Source organism: Chamaea fasciata, unplaced genomic scaffold, assembly GCF_029207755.1.
Source record: "Chamaea fasciata isolate MVZ Bird 193981 ecotype frontalis unplaced genomic scaffold, bChaFas1.0.hap1 SCAF_10, whole genome shotgun sequence".
NCBI lineage: Eukaryota > Metazoa > Chordata > Aves > Passeriformes > Sylviidae > Chamaea > Chamaea fasciata.
This window is the reverse complement of record NW_027094095.1, coordinates 22822650-22849814: the sequence shown is the minus strand read 5'-3', so window position 1 is coordinate 22849814 and position 27165 is coordinate 22822650. Positions and strand designations below refer to the sequence as shown.

At 50.1% G+C, this 27165-nt stretch overlaps 1 protein-coding gene across 5 annotated transcripts in view; it reads right to left on the bottom strand.

The window, feature by feature from the left end:
- The window catches only part of RNF220 (ring finger protein 220), a 221193-nt gene that overhangs the window by 59298 nt on the left and 134730 nt on the right, over positions 1–27165 (bottom strand). For all 5 annotated transcript variants that reach the window (XM_066192698.1, XM_066192701.1, XM_066192700.1 and 2 more), the window contains 3 exons: positions 23693–23822; positions 10466–10511; positions 903–998 (listed from right to left, as the gene is read on the bottom strand). In XM_066192698.1, coding sequence (XP_066048795.1) covers positions 903–998; positions 10466–10511; positions 23693–23822 — 272 coding nt within the window. The remainder of the gene's footprint in view (positions 1–902; positions 999–10465; positions 10512–23692; positions 23823–27165) is intronic.

The following is a 27165-nucleotide window of genomic DNA, read 5'->3' as shown; positions in this document are numbered from 1 at the left end:
TGGTCATCAGCCTCTCTCTGCAGGTTCAAACAGACCTGGCATGTGCAAAGCAGCTGATGCAGGAAGATATGAGTGCCTGCCTGACCCTAGGCACAAGGTATGGCTGCAGACCACCACAGAATAGAGGGTGATGGGCGTTTGCCATGCTGGTACAGCCTCAGCCCACTCAGCCTGTCCACATAGCAGGTGGATGCACGCTTGGGTCTGTGCTGATGACCAACACTAATTTATCTGCTGCCTTTCAGAGCCTGCTTGAAGCCAGTGGCTGAGTACAGGCTTGCAGTCAAACAGTTTGGGTGTGTGTTGAGTGGGAGTCAAACGTGCCAGCCTGCCCCAAAAATACAGGCAGACTTACAACCAGCCAAGCTGTATTTGTGTTGCTGCCCTTTTCTTCATTTCTTGCTCCATCACCCTCAAGTTTTACTCATTGCATCACCCAAGTCAAGACCTGCTGCTCCTCTGGGGAGAGAGTGTTTTAAAGAACTGGCTGGCATGGCTGTGGATTGTCCAAACTCATTTCTCTCTTGGATGGGAGTCATGAGTAAAAAACGTCACTTCTCTGAAAGTTTCTCAAGGGTCATGGGGTGGCTAATGACAAACATAGCCATGGAAATGAGACCAAAATGGTGAATATAGAGCAACAGAAACCTCTGCAAAGATTTTAAAACATTTTTAAATACCACAGTGATTCTAGTTGAAGCTGGGAGGACTTTGCAGACAAAAGCCCACCTTTTCAGTCCTGAGACGGGCCAAGTGCCCATGTCCCCATGACGCTGGCAGGAGAACCAGGGCAGTGATTGCATAGCCAAGAGCAAGGCTGTCACACAGAGAGAGCTGTGGGCACTGGGGTGTGCTGGTTCCCTGCCTAAGGCTGAGACCAGCAACAGCATCTACCTGCTTACCTGGTATCTGTCTGAGTGATGGATGTCATCTGAGGAGTGGGGTGATGCTGTCGGAGAATCTCCTTCCCGCTTGATTGAGGCCGACAACAAAATTGACTGCAAGAGAAAGGAGAAATTCATGTTGTGAGCATTGTCAAGCTCTCTGCCTGTCTCTAAGCTGTCCTCAAAACCATGGAGAGCGTCTGCAGAGCTGTGGGATTGTGCTGGGATGGAATGCTGGGCTGTGGGACTGGCTCTTTCCAAGGGACTGTGCCCCATGAGGGGACCAGGCTGCTGGGTCTAGCAAAGTACAACTCAATCATGCAGCAATGGGACGGTCATTTTTACCCCAGGTCTGGTGACTGGGGCAGAATCAGGTCCTGCTGGAAATGATATGTGAGGACCACACCAGAAATTCTCACGATAAGGCACAGGAGTACTGAGGTGGAGCAGTGCTTACATGTCCTCATCTGCCCTTTTTAAGTGCCACTAAATCTCTCCATAGCTTTGTAAACTGCACTAAAGCTCTCAGCACCTTTGCAGTGCAACTACCTCTTCCTTCAGTAATGATGCTATTTATTTTAATAAGTAGCACAGAAAAAAAAAGGGGGCCTTTTAGAAGGTTAAAAAGCTCAGTGATATTTGAGACCTAAGAGATCACTGATAAACTTGAAGTCCATAGTAGGTAAGTCTAAATTCTACACACAGTGAACTCTAGCAGGAAAATTAGTATGGGAGTTTGACAGCATCTAAAGAAATGTACACTGAGTTGCAATTGAACTTTATGATTAGAGTACTTTGAGGGGAAAATGCAATTTAAAATTCTAATTTATATTATAAATTAGTCAAACTAGGCTAAATATAGCCCACTACCTTGTGAAAAAAATGTACACTGGAAATGCAGGTCTGCAGATGTTTGTTTCTGGCAAGATTTGACAATAAATGACTGCTTGGAGATGTGTGTGTTTGTGAAGGGAAGTGTAGATATCATCTGAATTGGACAGGTCAAGTGTGATGACAACATTATTAAAAAGCATAATACCTTGGAGAAAGGCAAGTATTCCAGAAATATTTGCCTCTGGGCTGAAATGAAACGTGAAAAAAATGTGCATTTTTTTAGAAAGATATGAGAAAGTGGAAAAATGACTCAGCATACAAATCGGTTCAGTCAGCAGCAAGCAATCCCCCAGGCTTGGACAGCTCTCCACGGGAACAGCACAGCAGTGCTGCCGGCAGGGGCAAGCGGGGAAAGCAGGCTTGGGGTGGCAGTGGAGGAGGCAGTTTGGGATACCGAGTTCAACCCCATGGGTATGAGCTGCCAGCCCTGCCATGAGGGCAAGAGGCACATCCCAGTGTGCAGTGCAGATCTCTGCCATAAAGCACAGATCTACCGGCTATGGGAAGATGTGGTGTCCTGAAAGGGGCCACAGAGGAGTTGACTGCTGGGGGGCTCAGTTATTTCCTTGGACAAAACCGCTTCTGCTGACCGAGGGCTATGCTGACCACCACATCTTGGGGCTGGCTTGCTCCTCAGCTCAGCCCAACAGGGATGCTAGGTACTGGGAGGGCCAGTGGGAGCCCACGGGGCTGGGAGCACCCAGCAAGGGCTGCCTCAAGAGCCCACCCTCCACTTTTCAGGGGACAGATGGGCAGAGCAGGGAGGCTCTCTAGCCTCATGTGTCAGCTAAACCAAACTGCTAATGGGCTCTGGTAAACAACTCATTTATTTCTGGAAAAGCCCTATGCAGAATTTCTGCAGAGTGCAGACCTCAAGCTCCTGGTGTTGTTTAGTTTCTTTATTTTCTAAATAGAGAGTGAGGACTATTTTTGAATAATCAGGATTGTACATGTCCTAAAAAACACAGGGATGCAGCTCAAAGCCTTCAGTTGTGACTCAGAAAAACAGCCCTGACTGCAGCAGTGTTAATGCCCTAATAAGCCAAGCATACTGGAGCTGGGAGGGTTAAATCTGTTTTGTCTTCCAATGTATTCTAGAAAAGGGGAAAAAATACCCATCTCTCCATTCCTCGACGACAGACAGACAAACCCTGCCTGCCTCTCGCTCCCCCTCTCAGCTTCTGGTAGCTCTAATCCAATATTATTATGTGAAAAATGGTTGGGCTAGCTATGGAGACAGTAAATTAAACGTTATGTATTAGTTTTTAGCGTGTGGTCCCAGGAAGAATGCCGGCCCCATTTATTCCACAAACCTCCTGAGCACCATGGCAATGACCTCTGGAAAAACGCAGGGCTAAACTAATCCCAAAGATGTCAATCTCGAGGCCTCTTCTACATACACTTGCAGTTTAGATTAATAAACTGTCTATTTTTAAATTGTGTGCAAGCACTTCAATTCTAAATACCTTGCCAGCATGTTAAACACAGCGTTAGAGATGCCAAGTCACACTTCCCCTTCACTCTTAGGAAACTTGACTTCATTTGTTTTTCTCATTTCCCTGTGCTGTGCCACACTTTGCCTCTTGGGCAGCGATGGGGGCAGACAGGGATGCAGGCTCAGAGGCTAAGGGATTAGAAAAGGCACTCGCCATCAGGGTGACTTTCAATCCCGCATTAGGCCAGCCTCTGCTGTCCCAATTTTGGCCTCTTTTACCGCAGACTGTCATGTTGAGGCTGTCTTCCAATGGCTAAGCAGTGAGGATGCCGGAGCATACCAAGTCAAGGATTTGCTGTTCCCTGCACCACTCTGCTCATTCCCACACTGGTCCTGGCAAGCAGAGAAAAGGTAGCAATACAATTCCCATTCCCCACTCAGCTGCGTTCTGGGAAGATGGCTGTGGAGGGAAAAGGTGCTCTCCCAGCCCTCGTGTATGTCCAGGCTGCATGGCAGACCCAAATTCTGGGATCCCAGCCCAAAACCAGGGTGCTGGGTGCTCTGTGTGCAGACAGGCCTGATGTGCAGGTTTTCTCTACCATGAGAGCAGGTTCTTCAGCATGGTGGGAGCAAGCCTTGATGCTGAGATGTCCCTTTTCCCTTGGGGAAAGGCCACCATCCCACTCATCCATGCCTGGCTGCCAGTACATCCCAGCTGCCCTTCAGAGTGTGTCTGAGTGAGGATACTGGGGGGAGAAGAACCTCCTCTCTCCCTGGCCTCCCCTCCACAACTCCCACCATCAAAGATGGAGCAGGGGCTGGTGTGAGTGGTGGTGCAGCTTCATATCTCTCCCTCCCCTTTAAATCATCTCTCCAGTGGGTAGAGGCACTCTCTGTGGAGGTTATAAACCCTGAGAGGATCAGACTGAGCATTACACCTGGGGCAAGCTAAATAAAAAAAGGTCACCGGCGCTTTTTAAACATGGACAAAAAAGCAGTAAAATGTGTTTGAAAAAAAAAATCTGGCATTAAATCATGACTTTTTGCCTGCCTTGCCTCATTAAAAGTGGCCTTTTGGAAGGTAAAATTATCATTGTAAGTGATAAGATCTTTAAGAAAATAATTCACGGCTTCTTCACCCTTTAATATGATAGCCGCCACCGGCTAATTTTTTTCTTAATGGCAACGAGGCCATCAATCTTGTCCAAGCCCTGTACTCCCTCCTTCCTCCTGCCCCTCCTGCCATGCTGGGCAGCCATGGCCCCGCTCAGTGATTCCTTCCTTCCTTTGGAGCCCAGCTGTGCCGTGCCAAGGAGAGGGGATGTATCTGGATGTACGGCTTTACCTGCTTGTGTCCACAGATCCCGAGGGCACATGAGCCTTGCTCATGCTGCAAGGCTCACCCCAGTCACTGCCAGTGTGCTCCATGGACTACTCAATCCTGCAGAGATCAGCTGGGAATGTTTCAGCAGCTCACCGAAACTAGGAGCAACACCTAGTTTACGTAAATGAATACAGGGGCAGGTTTGGTATGAATGAAATGTGCATCCTGCAGCCTGTATGCCAGCTGCTGTGATCCCAGGCCATCGACGGCCAGACCTGCTCCTCCCTCCTCGGGTGGAGGAGCCGCGGGCAGTGCTGAGGCAATGTCGGCAAGGACACAGGAGCCAACACGCCACCGGCTCCTGACCCGCAGGCTCGCCAGGCGTGGGCCCCGGGCAGCACGAGGGGAGGGGACGGGTGTCAGGGTGCAGCCGCCAGCCCAAGGAAATGGATGGAAATTACCGGCACACGCTGCCCCCAGCCCGAGGCGCGGCCTCTCGCCGGCAGCCGGGGCAGGTGTCAGCGTGGGGACAGCCCAGGCGGTGGCTCTGACATTCTGCTGCCTCTCAAGGCCAGTCATTTGAGAGTATTAAAGTGCTGGACTCCTGCTTTCTGAGAGCCCTGGAAAAACATAAGGAGTCTATTGTTCTTAAACAATCCATCACAGCTGCTGTCAGCAGAACAAATACCCTAACCCTGCTTTTTATGTATCTATATGGCTTTTTTTTTCTTTTTTTTTCTTTTTTTTTTTTTTTTTTTTGGGCACAAAGTGTTCCCTGCTTGATGCATTCAGCCTTAACTCTGCCGTCTAAATAGGTACTTATCACTTAACATGGAGGTGATGGCTTGACATGTTTTCTGTCTCCTGCCCTCCCCTCCACGGTAGGGAAGACGTCAAAGTGTTGCTAATAGCTGTTATCACTTGAGAACTGTAACCCGAAAGCAATAAGTGATATCAGGCCTTGCTGCGATTTTCCCCCTTAACTCTGCTAGCCATTTTTTATGTTATTGCTGGAGGATCCCCAACACAAAGATGCTACTATTAGAGCTGAGTTTCCTAGAAGCTTTTGGAGGGTCCACATTTGCTCCTGGGAAAAGTTAGAGGTAAAATTATCTAGTGGCTTTTAGCTGGCAGAGATAAAGGTGGGATGGAGCTGGGGGTGAAAGGCTTAAATGTGAGAAGGGTGTGAATGGCGAATAGAAATAATGGTATCAGCAGCTTCTGGCCTTCACTGAAAAATTCCAGTGGTTCACAAGCAGAATAAGCTTACAGAAGTGTGAGCTACTAATTAATTTCTGTGCATGTTACAGTGACACCTGGGATTATAATGGAGCTCTGCATTCTCTTGGAAGAGACACCAGCTACAGGGTGGGAAAAGGGACCCCTTCCAGCAGAACTGCACATCAGCATTCTGAGATGGAGGGGAAAAGAGGTCTGGCCCAGGTCTGCCCCACTCTGCTCCTTTTGCCAAATGCAGTGGTTTACCCTGGTCTAAAGGGAGGGTACAGGTGTTTGGCCCAAGGGGAGTGAGGGGCTTTGTTTGGTCGTGGGGTAATTTGTTTTATGGAATAAAACCTGGCAGATATTTGGTTTTGGGTGACTCTGGTGTTCATCACCCCAAACTGCAGAAAGCACAGCCAGCTAACACTCATCCTATGTAATTTCCTCTCCTTCACATATCTGTGGACTGTTTTCATGTCCCCAGCTTGGCCATAGTTTTGCCACAATAGCCAGATTTTACTTTTTAATCTTTCCTTGTAAATCACAGTTACAGAGGGAGGGAGCAGAGATACAGTGAATGACTTTGCCAACCTCCCAGTCTGTCAGTGACACAAGAGAAGGAGTTAAAACCTGAGTTAAAACCCCAGGGCACTGACACCCGTCCCCTGTTCCTACCACCAGACATGATATGAAGAAGTTAAATGATCGTGCTAGAAATTTCATCTCAAGTGAGGCAGCTGGGAAGGGCTTAATACAGACATTCTGTCAAGGTTTAAGGCTCCAAATCTTGCTTGCTTCGAAGCTCTTTTTCCTTGGAGGGCTTTAGTGGTCAAATTTCCCACTAGATGTTGTAATTCTCTCTCGAACTGCTTGGTGAAGCTGTAAAATCACAGGGGTGGGTGGGGGAAACAAAGAGCTCTGGCACTGTGGCTTGGTTCCCAGCTCTGCCGGAGGTCTGGGAGTAGTGTGCTGGCTGCCTGCCTGCGGGCACCCTCTGTGGAGCTGGGTGCACACCTAAACAAACCAGCTGCAGGCATCTGCTGGGTGCATGGGATGGATTTTGCTCATGGCCACTCACGTCAGTGTTTGTATAAAGAGCGAGAGCACAGCCAGGGCTGGAAGTGGGAAAGGCAATTTGCAGCCATTTATTAGGAAGTAGCAGTGGAAAACAAATGCTGAACCCACCACAAGACCTGGGATGCTTCATGGAACCCAGTTTCTTCCCCTTCAGTTATCAGTAGCAGCTCTTCCACAGGGGATATAAATTTACTTGTTTGGTGACAGGTAACAGTCTGCAGCTAATACCCTGAAATACAGGCAATAGTGAAGTGTTCTTAGGCAGCAAGGAGGACTTGGGGATGCTGACTCTCCAGTTACCACCAGCTGCTCAAGGAAGAGTGGGAACAGTTGGATTTACACCTCACCAACATGGGTTCAACACAGTGTGTGCTCCTCTCCTGCCTTGCAAGAGGCAGCCCAGGCAAGGGGAGAAAGGTCAGGGGAGAGCGTGAAGTCTGGGAATGATACCCAAGGGAACCTCGCACTGCTGAAAGCTCTGTACAGACTCCTGGGCAGCCACCAGTCCAAACGGAGTCTGTTCTCCATATGCCTCTGCGAGACATTCCTGCTGCCTGCTCTGCCTGGGACCCAGGCTCTGGCTGTGCTGCATTGTACTGCAGGAAGCTCTGGCCTCACAGAGGTCTGGGGCACGGCTGGCTTGGATAGACCTTCAGAAAGGGACCTTCTGAGTGACAGTCTGCTTGTCTAAGTGCCTTGTCCACACTGGTGTATCACCATCTGTTGGGCTTGGTCTCTAATGGCAGAGGAGGATCCTGAATGCTGCAGATCTGTGGCGTTCAGTGCTGCCCTTTGAGCTGCCTTTGCAGAGAGGGAGCCCAGGCACCAAGCAGTGGTGCTGGCTGGAGCCCCAGCCTGCAGCCCTTGCTTGGCCGTAACTGCCTCAGCCGGCTCTGATAATAGAAGAATCTGATACAATAATCCTGCATTCATCACATCCCATGTTGAGTGATTGGATTTTCTTTGACATATTGCCATGAAAATTGACCAAGTGCAGTGAGAGACAGCTCTTCAGGGGCAGGGGAGCAGTGAGGAAGGAACATGCATGTACATCTGGGCTTTCATTGCCCACAGAGATGTTTGCTGGGGCAACTGTGGGGAAGGGGTGGGAGCAGAGCTAGGACACAGAGCATGGGAAGATTAAATCCCCAGTCCCAGCTGCACCCCCAGGAAGAGCCTCAGGCCAGCAGAGAAGTGGCAATGGTAGTGATGCTATAGGCAAAGGTCCTAAATGGGCCCTAAAGTGGAGTTAAAGCCACTGGTGACCACAGAAGTAACTACCAGCCTGCAGTCATCCCAGTTTCCATGTCCCTGAGTAAAACCAGCTTGCCCTTGTTTGTTTTGCCATTGGATGCTCCTGAGGAACGGGGAGATGCAGCCCCTTCTCTCACTGCTGAACTGCTGGAGCTGCTGGAGCTGCTGGAGCTGCTGGAGCTGCTGGAGCTGCTGGAGCTGCTGGAGCTGCTGGCCTTTTTGTTGGCACCAGGAAAAGGACTGGCCAGGAAACATTGCGGCAGACCCCTTCCATCAGTTCCAGAGTGGAACAGATCTTCCTGGAGGTGCCTGCCAAACCTCCAGCGATGCCGGGGTGCCGGGACCTGGACCGCAAGCCCACTCCAGGGGTCTGGACCCCATCCCTCTGCCTGGGACTGTATCAGAAGGACTGCACAACCTGATGGGCTATTCACACCCCTTGTTGCAAACATGCAGTGGGCACAAAGGAAAAGAGCAGCCTTCATCTCCCCACCACCCTCCTCCTCAATCCCACCTGGTTACAAAGGGGCCTTTAATACCAATCTCAGGTGAAGGTGACAGCACTGTGCCTTCCCGTGCCACACAGGACTTGTCTCCCAGCAAAAGCCACACAGAAATAATGAATCCTCCTGGGCTGAGAAGCTTTCAAGCTCTCTGAGAAGGGAATGAAAGATTTCCTGATTTCACCCTCTCCCTCCCTGCTCTCCTGGCTTCTTGAAGTTAATGTTCTTAGTCCCAGACGTGACGGGCAAAGGGAAAAGATCCATGTGGTGACAGGGGACGATTGATCTCTTTTACATAGAACGACGCTCCAGTCCCAGTTTAATCCCCTTGCTCAAGGCAAATGGGATTCTTTGTCAATGGAAACTTCAAAAGCCTGGCCCTGCCTTGAGATGGACCTTCTTCTTTATCTGGTCTCTGTCAGTCACTCACTGTGTTTGCCTCCAAACAGCTAATCTGTCTTCCTAGCCGTCCTTCTCCCTCACAGGCGATGTGTTTGGGACTGTTGAGTTATCTACACGGAGTCCTGATGAGGAGGGAATGGGAAGACTGCAGTCCAGATGCTTTCATTCTGCTGGTGCCCTTTCCATCTCCTTCAAGATGTCCTAAGGCAGCCTCACACTCTGTGGATTAGCAGCAGTGGTGGGTTTGGGGATTCCTCTCTGCTCTGATTGTTTTCATGGGAGAAATAGTCAGGTCTCCACTCTCCTCATAATCTCCCTGGGACAGGGCACAGGAGCAAAGTATAGTCATGCAGGAGACAAAGCTGTGGAGCACTATGGAGTATCACTGCAATTTCTTTTTTCCCTTGAAGGGTTTGGGAAATTGTTGGGCTTATGTGGGAGTCATCCCTAACTGTCAGGAACTCAGTTCAGCACAGTGGCTCCCAGTCCCTTGGTGGGGCAGACAAGGTGTTGATGTACTTGGCAAGACACGCAGCCCCAAGGAGAAAATCTGGAGCTGAAATGTCAGTCTTTGCTTCTGACATCACATGCCAAAAAAATCACCATCGGCTTCCAGAAAAACCAATGGGGAATGAGACTGGAAGTTAATTCTAATAAAACAAGCATGAAGACATCTCCTGTGAGAGATGCCCTGCACTTGCCTGGAAGCCAGGAGCCTCCCTCTTGGACTGTGTCATCAGAAGTGTAGGAGAACCTGGAGCACTTGCCTTTGCCCACTTTGGAAGGATAGCATGGTTTTCAGAAGCTGTGCAATGCCCTGCAGTGCTCCCTGCCATTTACTCCCCTCTGGTCCTTCCCAATGCTCAAGCTCTGGTCTTTCCCACCCCTATGCCACATGAAGTCCAGCTGACAGCAAATCAGTAAATGATGCCCTTTGCAGCGATGCCACAATGCTCTGTGAGTTTTGTATTTCTGCATTCCGAGCCAAGGGGATGGGAGGTGGGTCCTGGGGAGGGGGTTGAGGCTGAGATGGGGTTTTTTAGTGATTTGGGCTCCTCCTTGGGTGTGCTTCACTCCCTTGAGGCAGGCTCACTCCCTTTCCAAACCTGGCATATGGCTCTGGCTCCAGGAACTCCCACATGTGATTTCCCAAGCTGAGCTCAGGCTGCGTGTGATCAGCTTTCATTAGCTGTCATTAGACACAATCTGGAGTCCCAGAGCCCAGCAGGTCCTTCAGCTCCACTGTTCCTCGGCTGCACAAGGAATGCACAACCCTCTGCAGGGACTTGGCTGCCCCAGCCCAGCAGCTCAGTGGGGACAGCAGCTTTCCCCAGTGTCACCAGCCCCCGAAGTGTGGCCACCTTCCTGGGACACATCAAGTAGCAGGACAGGGAGCGTGCTGGGAAGGTGAAGGGATGTAAAGAGCATCCCTTGGGGGACAGGGAAAATATGCTGAGGTTTGTTCACTTACCTTGGGGGTGCCTGCTGCCATGGCATCCTTCAGGATGGAGCTCTTGCTGCCAAGAGAGAAGAGAACGAGGTCAGTCACAAAACTGGCAGGCAAGGAGGGGAGTGCTTCGAGAGATCTCATAAGGTCAAATAGCAAAGCACATTGTTCCTCTTCCCTGGACGAACAAGAGCCTCCTCACCCTGACCGGAGGGGCATGGGAAGGAGGGCAGTGCCAACTATTTCTCCAGCTGTAACAAAATGGTCATACGAGTGGAAGTCCCCAAACCAGCCACATGAATCCAACATCGACTCTCTCCCTGCCTGGGGCTTGCAAAGCTCCTCTCCCAGCACTGGGATAAAGCAGAGAGCAAGTCTGGAGGGGCATAGGGAAGAAAGCCAGGGAAAGGGAAGCAGAGGTGGTGAGCCCTGTGAAGGGCCAAGCACAATGAAAAAAGAAGAACAGGAAAGAGAAGGAGATCAAATCGGTATAAGAGCAAGGGAAAAAAGATTTCCTCAGCTCCAGGCACACTGGGGAAGCAGCAGCTCTGCTGGAGGCTGGAGTGATTTGTTAATTCAGCTTGTTCCCCATTTAGCAGGGAAGGAGGTCCCTACCCGGTGCTCCTCCTCGCCTGCCCTCACCAGCGGGAGATGCTATAGATTTAATAACACCTTCCCCCTCCAGACAGGTTAAACTTGAAACAATTACATATCAAAGCCGACATGGCGGGGAGGCCTGCACTGTAATTTTTTGGTTATTAAAGTAATCTCTCTCATGTAAATTCTCCTGCTAACATGCTGCAAACAGCATTAGGAAATAAATTATTTCCCCATGATTCGATTTGTCAATGCAAAGCACCTGCAGCAGGCAAAAGGCTCTTGAAATATGTTGCCAAGCCCAGTGCCTGTGCTTGTAAGCACATGCTGGTGGGGCGGCTGGCTCCCAGCTCCCCATAGCCCCAGGGACATGATGGATGGGTGGGTGGGTGGAGGGGGGAGGGCGGTGGGGGAGGCGGGGGCTGGGGAAAGGGGGGGAATGGAATTGTGTTTAATAACAAAATTTGTATGCAAGCCTGCATCCCAGGCTAAGGATGAGTGATCGGCAGCCAGAAAGTATTAAAAAGCCTCGCTAAACAGATGCTGACAATAGAACAAGACATATCAAATCAGATCTACTTCAGAAACATTAATATACACACGCACACACGCTCGCCCGCGCGCGCGCACCCGGCTCCGCACACCCGCGCTCCTTTCTTCTCAATCACAGCAATATGGGAGACATCAATAAATTTTTATGAGACTTTTAGAAGATCAACACGGTACTAGATGTGACAAAAAAGCAATGTGCCTGTCATGTTCGCTTTGTCGGGGACACTTTAGCCCCAGATGCCGAGCTGCAGTGCCAGCAGGGAAAAATTGAATTTGGCTGGCTTTAATCTGCCTTGATTTGGCAGATGGCTGGGTGTTATGAAATGAGCAGGGATGGAGGAAGGTGTTTTCTCCTGGGGCTATGGCCCCCCTCCTCTCCCAGTGCCATTGCCTTTTGCCCCCTGCCCTGAAATGGTGGAAACACAGTTATCCACTGCCACCAGGTCACTCCAGATGCCACAGCTCTGCTCCCAAGTATGGTTCCTGGGGACCACGGATGGATGGGCTGGGGCATCACCTCCCACAGAGCCCCACTTCCTTGAGGGAATGTGCTGCGGGATGCTCACCATGGCCAGAGGATGCCCCCTGTGTCCTGTTCCCCAGCTCTACTCCCTACCCTCAGGAGGTGTCACGGAGTAGAATTAGTTCCTGCTGCCCACTGAGACACAGCCCTGGCACCACCTCAAGCCTGTGCAAGAACAAGCACGATGGGAAAGATTTCCATCCCCTCTCAATCACATGAAGTGTAAAACAACTTTTTTTTCCTTTTTATAATCCAAATGCCTTGTAAAAAAACCAAACCCGTTTCCTCCCTTTTCTTGTTAAAGGTGTTTAAAATTATTTGTTTTCAAGGGAAAGAGGAAGAATATAATTAATTCCTCCTAGAAATGGTGTTAGGGCCAGGAAACTGAAGTTTTCAGAATGAGAGTCTCTCTGGTCAGCCAAAAGATCAGGCCTCTGCTGTTGGGACCGATAAGGAAGGGGACTGGTTTAAATAACTTGGCAGACTTTATTTTATTCTTCATCTGGAGAATTATTAATACTCACTCCATTTCTTGCAATGTAGCTCTTCTCTATTGCTAATAAGAGTTTGTAATTTTTTTTTTTTTTTTTAATCCAGAGATGCGTTAGGTATAGGCATAAGCTCAGGTCATTCAAGCACCCAGACTCTGCAATTTCAGGGTGCTTTTCCCCATCCCACTAAAGAGCCCCCTGAATTACAAGGGTTGCAGCCCCTTGCACCTCTTAAGAATGCTGGCAGTGGGCTCAGGATCGAAAGGTTGTCAGCAAAGAGAAACCTTCCCCTCCATAAACATCACGGACAAATTAAAAATGGTAAAAGGGAAATCAAGACCTTTAAAGTTCAAACACTTTTCGGTGCCTTTTAAAGTTTTTTTGCTCTAGGCCCTTGCAGACAGCACAATCTTTGGAGACCTTGGGATTCTCTTTAATCACCCAGCCAGGCTGCAGTGGTCTGAAATGATTACACATTTACATAGTAATAACCCCAACACTCCCCACATTATTTCATGGCTAGCATATTTCCACTCAGCGAGTGATCCATGTGTTTTAAATTATAACCTGTACATAGGAAATTAGTTACTAAGTACGATATTCACGGGCTCATCTGACACTTCTAATTAAGGTGATTTACACAGAATTATCTTATGAAATAAAAAAATGGTGTTTTGCTAGCTAATAAAATATAATTACTACCCGCTTTTCTAAGTTACAGTTAGTTTTAATCTATTTGGGGAATTGTTTATCTAGTTCATTACAGCAAAACAACTTCTTTACCTTTTAGGCAACCCCCCAAAGTACCAAAGGAGAGCAAGGAACACCCTGGGAAGACCCAGTGATTTTGGCAGCCTCCTTCTCTCTCTCTTGAAGACTTTGCACTTCGAAGTGATACAAGGCTGTTTCCTCACTGGCTCCCTTTCTTGGGGCTGAGACACCAGGTCTGTCAGTGCTTTTATGCATCCTCATGTGTTTGGATGTCCCCATGGGGACAAAATCAGGCCCCTGCCAGAGGGCTCTTGCCCATGCTGCAATTGCATCACCCATTAATGGGAGCAGCAGAGCCAGATCCCCACATGCTCCAGGACACACCACTCCTTTAGATTAGGGACCATAAGCTTTAAGAGGAGCCTTTCCTCTCAGCAAGGTTCTTCACAATGAAAGCAGGACTCAGGATACGCCAGAGACATGCAGATGTCCTTTAATGCTAGGCACATTTGGTTAGGGGCATCCCCAGGTGCAACTGGGAATCCCCTGGCATGTGCCTGAGTGAGCTTCAAGGGGCTCTTCAGGCCCAGCGCTTCTGTCATGATTTCCCAAAGGGCAGCTCAGCAAGCCAAGTATGTGCCCTCCTTATCCACAGCCTTGGGCTTTCCTCCACCCCTGCCATGGATGCTATTACACACAATGGCCTTCAAGCCTATTTAATTTCTTATGGTCCTGTCTTTTGGGGTGTGCTTGCCATGGGAAATAAAAAGGCAAAATGCAAGGAGTGGTCCCTTATCACCCCTATGAATGGAAGTTGCTGCTTCTTCCCACAAGGAAAAATCAGGTCATTAGCTGAAGGTTAAGTTCCCTGAGCTTGGGCAACTGCAGTTGTTTCTGCTTATCCCTGAAGGACACTGAACCAGTAAGGAGCAGGTCAGAGAGCTGCTGCCATGCAGCTGTAGTCTTCCAGCTCTGCCACTCTTCCACAGAATCCCTTCTCAGCAGCCCCCTGCTTGACAGGTATCAGCCTGTGCGCCTCCCACATGAGATCCTGTAAAACTGAAAGATTGCTACAGGCTGCAGCCAATGGATGTATTTCATAAAAAAAACCCCAAACAATTGGAAACCATTTATTTTTAGCTGTAGGCCTCGTGGCTTGAACATGCAGCCTTGGGATGGGAGCCCCAGCAGCAGAGAAAGCCTCTGGCAGAGCCGTATGGATGGCAACGCCGGCTGTAATGGAGCAGTCGCTGGGTAGAGAGGGAATTGGATTTTTGTGAATGCCACTTTAAATAAGTGGAAGTGTTACTTGATGCTTAAATAAGGAAATGGGAGTTTGATTTTACACCTAGCTGCAGGTGATAGCCCTCAGCATGGCCAGGTGAGATCTGTGCCATCACAGGAAACACACTGGGATTTTTAACCTGCTCTGGCTCCCCCAGTGACGCCTGCATCTCATGATAGGAAAATGGGGTGAGTGATGGCAAAAAATTGCCAAAGAGGCTGCAGTCATGGCTAGAAATGTTCTACACCTACAATGCCAGACGTGCTTCCCACATGCTCCCCCAGTCAGTATTTGTGAGACCTCAGTGACCAACACAGTCAGTTGTGACAAATCTGACCCACAGGGCAGTCACCCACCTCCTCCAAAGTGATGAAATGAAGCAGAATCATAAAACACTGTGGCATGACCTGACCACACTGAAATCCCCTATTTGGTCTGTCCTGTTCACATCCCCAACTCTTTTTGCTCTGCTGGGTTTTCCTTTATCAACCTCTGGTACCCCATGTCCCTGCTCAGAGTGGATAACAGATTTCTGGGTGAGGATGCAATGGTCCATGTGTGTAGGGCCAAACAGGACACCATGTCTGAGGGGCAGTTTCATTTCTCTCCCACTGTTTGAAAAGGAGGTGGCTGGAAAAATAAAAAGGAAAATCAGAGGGAAAGGTCATGCATTAGATTGATTTGGGGGGCTCTTTGCTACCATGGCTATAATGACTGTTTAATTATTCCCAGCTCATGTGGCAGTTCAGAAGAGGCTCTGCAGAAGACGTGCATTGCTCCAGGGCAAATAACTGACCGGAGATTTATTTCTCACCCTTGGGTTTCCACACACCCCTTCCCACGTCTCCTGCTGCCCTGAGACTCAGCAGCAGAGGAAGCCTTTGCCCTCCAGAGTTCCAAACCTCAGCCTTCAAATCCATACCCTGGAGTCAGGGAATGGACTGCAGGTACCACAGGTCTAAAGGCAATTTAAGGAGTGTTCATGGCCCTTTTAGGGCACTGCATGAGGAAGAGAAAACATCACCCACACATTTTGTCACTTGCTATGCTACCCTGAAAGTTCTGACCCATGAGATGTGGTTCTCACCTACAGATTATGGACAGCAGCCTCTGCCTTTCCTGGGCTCTGCCATGGAGGAGAGGGGGGCATCTCTAAGCAGGGCGGGCAGCTGCCTGGCTTGTGCTCTCTCCACAGGAAAAGCTATGGGTGAAGGGTCCAGGCTGCTGTCATTGCCACCCTTTAAATGCACAGGAGGAAGCTGGAGGGTCTCTCTTCCCTTTCTGTCCATGATTAATCTGCCACAGTGAGGGGCAGGGACACAAATCAGAGGAGGAATGAAAGAGGATAAATCCATGGTATCAGCAGCACCACATTGGCTAGATAATAAACAGACTCCTCTCCTCATAAATTTCTCTCCATTCCCGCATGTTTTCCCGCCATCAACACTGGCAGACCTGGAGCTGGACTGCTCCTGGCCTTTCTGGTGTCCTGGCTGGTGGGAAGAGCTGTGGTTCTGCCAGGGAACCTAGGACCCTCCACCTGGTCTGGCATCCTTTACTCCCTGCACAGACTGGGATGAGCACCAGGATGGCACAATGGAGCCCCATCCAAGCTCACTGGGGTTTAGAGGACACATGGGACACCTGAGGTGGCTGTGGTGAGGTCATCCATACCAGCACATGGAGTGGGTAGGAGAAGCACTAGAGACACAAAGCATGCTTCAGTTTCCTTGGTAGTTTCACTCTCTGTCTCAGTGCCCCAGGGCGGCTTGTTCTCACTGCCCCAACACCACACTGTGTCCTCAGTCCTCACTTTGGTAGCAGCCAGCTCACCCACTTCTCCACACCCCACACAGGGATGTGACCCTGTTAGCTGCCTTGTGGTGGCAGGTGGTCCAGGCCCTGCACAGGGATCACCAAGAAGCTGACATTTCCGGGAAAGTTTAATTTCAATCTGACAGGAGTCAAACTGCTGGAGAAAGCTTCAGGTGATACCACCCAGCTGGAGATGCATCTGTGCCTGAAACTGGACACCCCCGACTCCAGGGGTGAGGTTCTGTGCTGAACATCTCTGTCGTGGGTGGCATGGGATGTCCCACTGCTGCTGTGGGGCAGGACTCTCTCCCTGTGGGAATCAGGGTAGAACAGGATGCAAAAACCCGTTCTGTGTCCCTAGAGCAGCTCCCAAACACCAGCCTGTCCCTGCAGCCTGCTTCTGCTGGTGAACATTGGCTGCAGGACAATCATGGGGAACTCGCACCCAGGAGGAGCACTGAGGAGACATCACAGGCAATTAACTGCTTGACTGAACACCTTGGGGGATTCCAGAGCCCTTTGGGAAAACCCCCCGGAGCACTGGGAGGGCACAGCCAAGGAGAGGGTGCTGCAGGAGAGGTACGCAGCTCCACCTGCAAAGCATGCCCAGGCACTTAATAGTGCCTGTCCCCAGCATCTCCCCGGCCCGGATTTATGCCTTGAGGGGTCACCTCTGGCGAGACTCTAATAAGACGACTTTATTAGCTTTCTTGTTCCTTCTTTAAGATACAGTGGCAAGGGGGGAGGAGGGCAGCAGCACCTCGGGAAAGAGCGAGGGTCGTAGGGATAGGAAGCAGCTGCCCTCACAGTTCCCCTTCTCGGTGACAAGGGGGAGAGGGAGAAAAATGATGCTGCCTCGAAATTTATCATGCACCCAATTACAATGTTAATTGGCAAGTCCCAGAAATCAATTAATTCGCAAATTTTTTTCAATTAAAAATTAAGATAAATCATAAAACGTTATTAAGCAAAGGCCAAACTCCATGAACTTTTTTTTTGTAGGCATCTGGGTTTTTTTTTTTTTTTAATTTAAATAAAAAAAAGAGCTGTGTTGCCAAAGCCCGATGCCCTTGAGTGCCTTTGCTGAAGCGCAGGGGGCTGTCATCAGCAGGACTGGGCTGAAGACAGATAAAAAAATATCGACCAGTCGGACACACTGCTTCTGCTTTATTGATCAGGCGGGAATTTAACTTGCTGTGCATATCCACCGTGTCAGCAAGGGCCACGGGCGAAATTAAAAGTACTTGGCTTGGAGATGTCGCCTTGATACCGGGGGGTGGGGAGAGATGGAAGGAGGGTGAAGAAGAGGGGGAGAAAAGGAAGGAAAGAAAAGAAGAAGGTGGAAAATGAAGAGGGAAAAAGAAGGAAGAAAGAGACAGGGATAAGTTGAGGAGCAGGAGGTTGCAGTGCCTGCTTGCAACCTCACTTGTTGGTCAGAGCTCCTCCCTCTCTCTGGAGAGCCTGCAGGTGTCTACTGCATGCAAGGAAGGGAATCATGTATTCCAACAGAGCATTGGAAAAAACCCTTCTCACTCAAAGCCCTTTCTAACCTCTCTCATTGAGAGGCTGGGGGACCTGCAGCATTTGCTGCACAAGAAGTCTGGGGAAGTACCTGGTCATCAAGTTAAAATCCCCAGGCATAAATCAAGGAGACCTGAGGCAAGAGCCATGACCCTGATGTGACACATGACAACAGAGCTAATTCGGGTTTTACACACTCTATTTATCCTGCTGGGCCTGGCAGCACAGCCACTCGCCCTTCCCACAGCAGCTGCCCACGCTGGGCCTGAGAAGGTCTCCTCCAAAGGTCCTTCGGGACAACACAGCGCTTGGCAGATCCCACAGAAATGAGGCAAACACCTCCGTTGGGCAGTGCAAGGAGCAGCTGTATTTAAACAGAGGGCTCCCCGAGCAGGAGAGGGGGGTGAGCCACATCTCATAACCTGCTCTGGGTCCTTATTGTGACCAGGATCAAGAGACCAAGCCTCTGTCATTTGGACACAAAGGGACCACAGGGATGATGTGCTTGCCAACTTTTCCATTAGCAGGAGTCTCCAGTGCAGATTTTGAAAGGCTACCATGGGATGATTTTAATCAGAAAGACCACAAAACATTGGGAAGGCAACCTGTGGAAGATGTGAAAAGCAGGATGCATCTCCATAGGTCTGGTGACATCTCTCAAGAACAGTAAACTTGCCTTGTGACCAGTTTATCTCTCAACGTCCCACGGCCTTCATGTTTCAGCTATATTTCCATTTTCCTCCTTATTTGTTATCCCACTGTGCCCAGAGCTGCCTCTGTCCCCTGAGAAGAGCTACTGTTATGCCTCTCTACATAAAGAAACCTGGAGCTGAAGCTCCTCACAGCAGGGTAAGGATGCTCTGTGCAGTGCCAGGAACTGAGGAAGCACTTTCCGCTTCTATCCCTGCTGCTTTAGAAGAGATGATTAAGAACAGTGAGAGGAAAAGAGCATTTGTGTAAACAATGGAGAGGAAGCTTCAGGTGGAACCCAAAGGAAGACTTAAGCCAGGGCAGAGGTGCACTGCTGCTACAGGAGCTGGAGCCCCATAGTCCTGTGGTTGGCTCTTTTCATCTGACATGAATCAAATCTGGCTCCAAAAGTCAAGCTAAATCCCCTATCTGGGCACTTCACCCGCTTTGACACAGGCCTTCCCACTGCATCTTACTCTGCCCTCCTTTGCCTGACACTATTTGGTTTTTTGTGACAGCATGTTCGAGGTCACAGAAAACAGCCTGCAGCACTTTCCATTTGCACCAAGGTGCGAGACCCCGGTGCCCTCTGTCCTCCAGAAAATGCTTCGTAATCACAGAAGCAGACAAGAAATTATTCCTGGACACACAGAAAGGTCATTAGGGGAAATCAGTAGCTCCTGAGATGCTGGATGTGCAGGGATGTGTCCTCACACCCTCAGCAGAATGGCAAGGAGCAATGAGAGCTGCTGGCCCAGGCTGGGAGCAGCAAACAGGTAGGCACAGGCTTTGTAACACAGACATGCTCAGAATAATTACTGATTGCAAAGGAAAAAAGAAAGAAAAGTGAATGAGGGGCGAGTTTGCACAGCCGTGGGGCACTTCGAGAACATCATCACCCTCACTGCTCCACCCTCTGGACCACTCCCTAGCTATATTGATACACCTCATTCATTTTGGGGAGGTGAAATCCCAGCTCTGAAGCATAGGTTTGCTGCTGGTAAGGCAGAGGAGAATCTGGCAGCTGTCACACGGCAAAATACAAACACCCTCTGCCAAATATATATATATATATTTAAGGAGCATTGCATATTCAATAACAGATTGTTATGCTATTAAAACCACTGCATCCAAAGGCACATTCCCAACCTTCAAACTGCTGAACTCAGCAACTGTGATATTTGTAATGTGACTTCCTAAGGTTTTCTAAATGGCCAATAAATGTCTCTTCCCCAAACTCTAGAAAGAATCACTGTGGAGCGTCAGCTGAGGCTGGCTCTACAGCTCTTACTTCCTCCTTTACTTCTGTCCTCAAATTCATCTTTCCTCCCACCATGAACTCAAACCAGAGCCCCAAACCTGCCCTTCTCCACCCAGCCTCCCCTCCATCAGCAGTGCTCTGTGGTCACTGCCTCGGGACAGCAGGCAGGGATTAAGGATCCTGCTGGCCACTGCCACCTACTCACCGTATTTACCTGCAGGGTGACACACGCAGCAATGCACACGGGGATGTGTGTGTGTGTGTCCTGAGGGACACCCCTGAGTGCTGTTCTAGAATGCTGTGCCCACCTGCACTCCCTAGGTAGTTCTAGGCTGGGGAAATGCAGCTGTAGCCAGAGCACCAGCTGAAGCTTGGAGCTGGGGCCACTGACAGCTCCAGAAAGTCTCACATTTCAGTGTGCTTTACTGTGAGCCTTTAACATGGATAGGTGTGAAACAAGTGAGTATATATTGAGTGAGGATAGGATACTCACATCCGGATCAGCTTCATGCACACAAACTAGGAATACTCATGTATTCTGCTTTGACCAGTCTGGCTGAGGCACAGGGCATAGACATATACAAAGGGTCACTGTGATTATTTCTTATTTTTACCTTGGGTGGCACTTAGCTGCTCAGATGGGCACCTTTTGCTCTCTGACTGTACAGGCAGAGCAAGGAGAGCATCCCTTCTGCCCCGCATCATGGGGCCACCCCTCACCCACCTCCCACACTCGGCTGCTTTGAGCCTGTGCTCTGCAAAGGTGAGCTCCAAGGTAATTTTTCTTTAGAGGAGGAATACCAACAGTCTTGCCTGGCAAGAGTTAAACCCCATAAAACCAAGGCTTGTAGTTTTGTTTTCTTTCAATTTATACCCTTCACTTAAAGGGGGGGCAGGTGGGGAGGAAAAGAGGGGGAGAAAAAAGAAAGCCAGGTGACATATTCTAAGAGGGAGCACCGAAAACGTGTTAAGCACTTCAAAATCTCATATATTCAATCGGCCTCTGGCAAGACATCTGCCTAATGTTAGCGCTTAAATATCCTTTTCCATTTTACATGCATTCAAGTCTCATTTGAGCGAAATGAAACGGTATTATTAAAGGGAGATTTTGCACAAATGGCCTGAATTTGACATGTCAAGTTCAATGAGGCTGTTACATATGTAACACCAAAAAGGGCTCGGAGGCTGCCGGCTCTTGAAACAGCGCCAGTGGCTCAGAAATGAAATTTGCATTCAGAGAGCCCTGCTTCACTGCGTGGAGCTGTGCACAAGGCTCAGTTGGACCCACACAGGGTGGAGGAGCTGTGGGGCGAGCACAAGCAGATCTCTCCCTATGCTTTGGGAGATTGGACACACCAAGGAGACAGCACAGCTGGAAGCCCAGGTACCTCATTCCCACTCAAGACCACTTTTCCGGGGGAAAGCTGAACCCTGCGCCAAGGTTGATCCTCCTGAGTGATGTTCACCACTGGTCCAACAGCTGGTTTTTGTCCCCAGTACATGCACAGGACTGCCTAGGCATGGGTGGGTGCATGTTGCCAGCTTGGCTCCTCCTGCCTCACTGCATGATGCTCAATCTGGGTTGACCTTGAGATGTCCCTGTCCTGAGGCCAGGATGGTCACATCAGTACTGCCAATGGGGGGAGAAAGTGCCGTCCCTGTCTCTGGGGGATAGTAAACCCCATTCCCACCAGCTGAGAAAGGGGTTCATTGGAGTGGGTGAGTTGCTTGTGATGATCTGGGACCACGGATACCATCATCCAGGTGGTGCCTACAGCTTCTTTGTATCTCAGCCCCAAGAAGCTCCTGTGATCACCTGGAGAAAACCCTTTTCCAGTGCCCACCAAGCCTCCAGTGCTGCAGGCTCAGTGGGCAGGAGGGGATCTGCCTTCCTAACCCTGGGCACAGGAAATCTATGATTTTGTTGCAAATCATTAAGGTTTATTAAAACTTAACACCACAAGACATGATTGGCTGCATCCTCTTTAAATTAGAAAAAAAAAAAAAAAAAGAGCCCTTGGAAAGCAGCCCCCAGTTTGCTTTTCCCCATCAGACTGATAAGTAACAGCTGCTTGGCCATTTCAGTAACAAGTCGGTATTGGCAGGGAGCGGCCAGGGCTGCCGGTGCCCGTCACGTTTATAGGCCTACATTTTATTTTTATGTTTATTGGGTTATTTGAGATCATTATTAGTTTCTCTCTTCTCTTGTTGATGTGTTCTTGCTCCTGGCTTCTCCAGGCAGGAAAGGTGGGGGAATGGGAAACGGAGCAACCCACTACAGCGAGCTGCCTGCTGGGGCTGGGCAGTGCATGGGACTTCAGCCCCCTCACACGCTGCTGCCTGCTGATCCTGCCCACTGTTCCTGCCCTTGCTGCCTGCTGCTGCTGCTGGTCCCTGCATCAGTTCCCTCTGGGACTGGGAGAGCCCATCCCTATGTGGAGCTGCTGTGTTACAGATTAGCCTCCATCGCCTGAATCTATCGCCCAGATTGAACGTTATCTATCACACTACGGAGGGAGTCGTTATTTAATAATTAATAAAGACCTCTGATTCTTCCTCGCTGCCTGCGTGGCCGAGTCGAGCAGGCCAGGGAAGTGAGGGCAAGCCAGGGAGAGCTGTCTCCTCTCTAACTGCTGCTGTTATTTAAAGGAATAATGCCATTCCTTTTCATTTGTCAGCTGGCCCACAATGGCCCTTGTCACGCTTTATGATTTAGGGTTTCCTTTCCTTTCCCATTAAACGCCACCTTCCCATCACCACTTCGCGCCAGCCAGCCTCTGCTCCTGGCTTGCAGTTTCAGTTTCTGATATTGGCCCAACTTCTTTGATGGGCTCCTCCGAGCACTAATTGCTTCTGTTCATTTAAACCTGTTCACTAATTTGCAGTGGCCCTTTATTAAGTTGGATGCAGCCCAAATTACACCATAAATTACACTTCCAAGGGTACTGGGTGTTGCAGGGGATAAATGGGCTGCCTGTTCCCCGCTTCCCCCCTTCCCTATCTTCCTGTGCAACACGCGGGGGACGTGGGTCTCAGCCTGAGGGTGCGAGTGCTGAATTTGGGATATTTCAACCCAGATAGATTCTGTGACGTCTCTCTTTCTCCAACTCAAGCTCCCTCCTGCTCCCTTCATCTGCAACGGCTATTGTTGAATCCAAGAAGATCCAAGCTAAGCAGGGATGGATTCTGCATCCTCCACGCTGTACACAGCCACACGCACGCTTCGTCCTGGTACACACACACACTGACACACATGCTGTCCCTCCTCTCCTACCACCTGGTGATGTAACTTTGCTTCTAGTAGGCAGTTTGATTCCTTTCCTCACCTTTTAATGACCGGAGAATTCATTAATAATTGAAATAAACACGCTCTTTCCCAAGGCTGCTGACTTTTATTAAGGCAGGGGCAGGGATCTGCCAACCCTTGGCTGCAGCCATTTCCTAAATAACTGCTAGCAGTTAAAAGGCAATTATTTTTTTTTTAATAGGTGACTTTTTTGCACTGGAGGTAACAAAAGAGAGCTGAAGGCAGCTGAGGAGCAGTGTGCACCAGTGCTGCAGGGTTGCTCCATGTGGGATGTCAGCCACATGAGAACTGTTCACTGAACACACGTCCCCAGGGACAGGGATGTCTGTGACCTCCAGGAGGAATTTCTGCCTGACTTTACCATTGCAGTGAACTCCAGGGAAATATTTCTGCCCCACTGGCTAGCACTAGACCTCCTAAATCTTGTAGATGTGGGTACCACCATCTTCTCTGTCACATGCAGGTGCCCCACCTGGTGGGCCCCAGGGAGCTGCTTACCTGATGTTCAGCTGTGTGAGCTTCTCTAGCTCCTGCTCCATGTGCTCCTGCAACTCCCCGGGGCGAAGAAGGACCTGGCAGATGGGGCAGATCGGAGCCTGGCTGTCAAACAAAGTTGCTTTCTTTTTGCCTGTGAGAAGGAAAAGAAGGGAAAACACTTTAGCTCAGATCAGCTGCCATTAGCATCATTTGTGCTCTGCTTTGGTTCCTGTCCTAGGACAGGACTGAAATCCAGGCATTTTCTCATGGTATAGCCCTAATTCTCTCCCCATCTGCAATCCCTGGGGCAGGGATTGGCTGTCTTCTGCAGTGGCACAGCAACTGACATGAGAGCATCCCAAGCCTGGCTCCCCCCAGTCTTACAGGGAGAGCAGCAACAGCCACATTCTGGAAGTGACCTTGTGCAAACCAGCTTCCCATCTGAGGTTCAGGTGATATGACTTGGAGTAGATGGATGACACAAGACTGCTCACTGTTCCTATTAACTTATTGTAAAGTGCCATCTTCATCCTCCTTGACACTCCTGAAGTTGGGTGGGTCAGAATGATCCTCCCTATGAAGGACGGAGTAAATCTCCATGGGCACACAATGTTGGGAGGCAGAGGAGAACTCATGGTGTGAGGCTGTGGATGTGCTAGGGAGCAGGTCTAGATGTTCACCCAGGATTGCTCATCCTGTCCCAGCGCTGGGGCCCATCATCCTCCCTGCACTACCAGCAGCTCCAAATCCCATATCTGCCAGAGTTCTGGGCCCTCTGGGGCTGTATCACCCCTGGGTGAGATTTGGGGCTGCGTGTGTATCCTAGTCCCTAGTTGGGTTGAGTCTCTGGGGCAGATCTGCAAGCGACGCATTTCCTCACACCCTTCTTATTCTCAATTCTGTCTTCTGCTTCCTTGCCCAGCCACATCTCCCTGGTTCACTCCCTGCTCTGAAGCCAATTTCTTCCAGCTCAGAAACTTTATTGCCCCCTCTGTAAGGAATATACAGCGTCTATTTAACATAAAATAAAACTCTAAAGCAAACAATGAAGTTCCCATAAAAGAGGGAAGCCTGCGGGTCCCCAGGCCCCCTCTCCCAGCTGTACTAGCAGCTCTGCTCATGAGAGGGCGTGCGGAGCCTGGCTCAGATGGCTCTGGCAGGGAGAAACATGCTTTACAGCTGCCTGTTGTCATCCAACATGAACCCTCCTGCTGGATTATTTATTTATGTATTAGACATGGATCAAATTGGTTAAATCCGAGTGAGAGGCAGTAATGCACAATAAAGCAGCCGGTGCTGGATATGAGGGAGCTGTGAGCAATGTGGCCTTCCAATCAAGAACCAAAAGGTGCCATTTTATGGCTCCTAATGATGGGGGAGCCTAGTTAAATGAATCCCCATTAAAGGAACAGACCATCTCAAAGGATAAAACATTGGTGTGAGCAGCTTTACTCAGTCCCTGCTTCTCCCTCTATAACTGCCTGGCACAAGCATTTAACAAGAGAAAGGGTCTAAAATAAGTTTGAGAGTCACCTTGGCTTATCTTTGCCCTCCAGCAGGACAAAGTGCACATGCCTGGTGGAAGCAGAGCTATCACTGGAATATTACTTGCCCTTTCCTTCAGCACCTCTACAGGAAATGGGAGAAACTGAGGCAAAAGGGGCAAGTTGGGGCAGGCCAATGCCATGGTGTATTCCCTACCTTCCCAGCTTTCCTTTCCACTGGGAACTCTCCCATTTGCCGAGCCAGGAGGAAAATCCTGCTGGTCTCTCCTCTGGACTTGGCCACTCCCAGAGGCTCCCAGGCAGATCCCAGGTGCCTCGGCTCCTCATTCCCACCACCCTTCTGCCAGGGAGGACACAGTGTTTTCTGGCAGCATGCAGCCCATGCAACTCAGAACATCTTCCTCTCTCCTCCTTCCCTCATGTTTAAATAATGCCCAGAATCCAACCCAAACCCAAACACCCAGCTCCTGCTGACCCTTGCGGGAAAGGTCTGCATTTCAGTAATTCCACCTTCCTCTTGGAGCTTTTCCACTTTTGTCTAGTGGGGGCCCAAAATAGCCCAGGAGCGTCCCCGACCACCTGCTATTTATAACCCCAACTTCACAGCAAAACAATGGAGCTGTCTGAGTCTCCCTCCCAAAATAAACAGGCAGCCTTTGAGCGGACGGGAAATCCTGCTGGATCCCTGCTGTGGGGTGTACAGATGGATGGGTAAACAGGCTGCCCTCTGCCCTCCTGTGCTGAATCCCCACTCCTGGCCCACGCCACTGCCATGGGGCCCACCAGCCCCCATCACCATCCACAGCTTTGGCTGCTGGGGCTGGGATGCTCTCAGCAGCACCAAAGGGTGGAACAGAGGTTAAGCATCCCTGTGTCTCTGCTCTGCGGGGAGCCCAGAGATGTTCCTTTGCTGGAGGAGGTGATGGACTGTACCAGACCTCACAACTGGGACTGGTGGCCTTGGATTGGGATGCACAGTCAGGGTTCCCTGCTGGGGACCAGCTGGTACACCAGACCGGGGGGATATTTAACCTCCTGCACACCCAAGCCCGCACGCCCTGCTTGTTTCTCTGGTACTCCTCCATGGAGTGCATGCTCCTAAGCAGAGGTGACTTTGGATTTCAGTGGCTGGGGCAACCAGGAGGGATCTCAGGCCATGGGAAGAAGCCTTGCTGCCTTCCATGGCTGCTCCCAACCCCAGCCCAGGCCAGCAGGAGAAATGAGCAGCAGTGGCCTTACCCATTGGCTACATCAATGATATGGTGATGAATTTGTGCCAACGAAGGATGTGACAGCTGTCACTCTGCATCCCTGTGACAGCCAGGGAAGATCCCCTTGCTCTGGTGAGTGTGGGAGGCTGCTGCTTTCACTGAAACAAGGGCTTCCAGAGGGGCAGGAGAACAGGAACCCGGACATACAGCCAAGTCCCTGACGTACAGATTGCAAAGCAGGAGACAGAAGGAGCCCCGGCTCCTGGCCCAGGGGGCTGACAACTGCACTTTCACAGGAGCAGGGCTAAGTGCAACTGACAGGCAGAAAGGAGGGATCCTCTCTTGTGACAGGAGGACACCTACGCAAGCCTCCCCAGGTCTGTGGAACCCACTGCATGCCTGTAGTACAAGAGAGGCTTCTCCTGGAATGCATCTCCCCAAATCAGCCGCACCCACATCTGCAGCATGCCCAGAGCCTGGCACACACCCACGCTGTGGCGAATTGCTCCAGGCAGTGGTAGCCATCTCCATGATGTAGGATGCTGGGCTGTGAGGAGAGGGAGAGGATGGGCATGGCAAGTCCTCAGGCTTTGTGAATGCCGGGGTGGAGAGAGATGCATACATCCCACCTCTCCTCTCCAGAGCAGGGACATTCTGATATCCAGGAGCAAACAAAGGATGCTGCATCATGTGTGTGGCTGGACCTGTTGGGGTGTAAGTGCTTACTCCTCTGGACGGAGTAGAGGGCATTGATTTGCCCAGGGCAAAACAAAGGGCC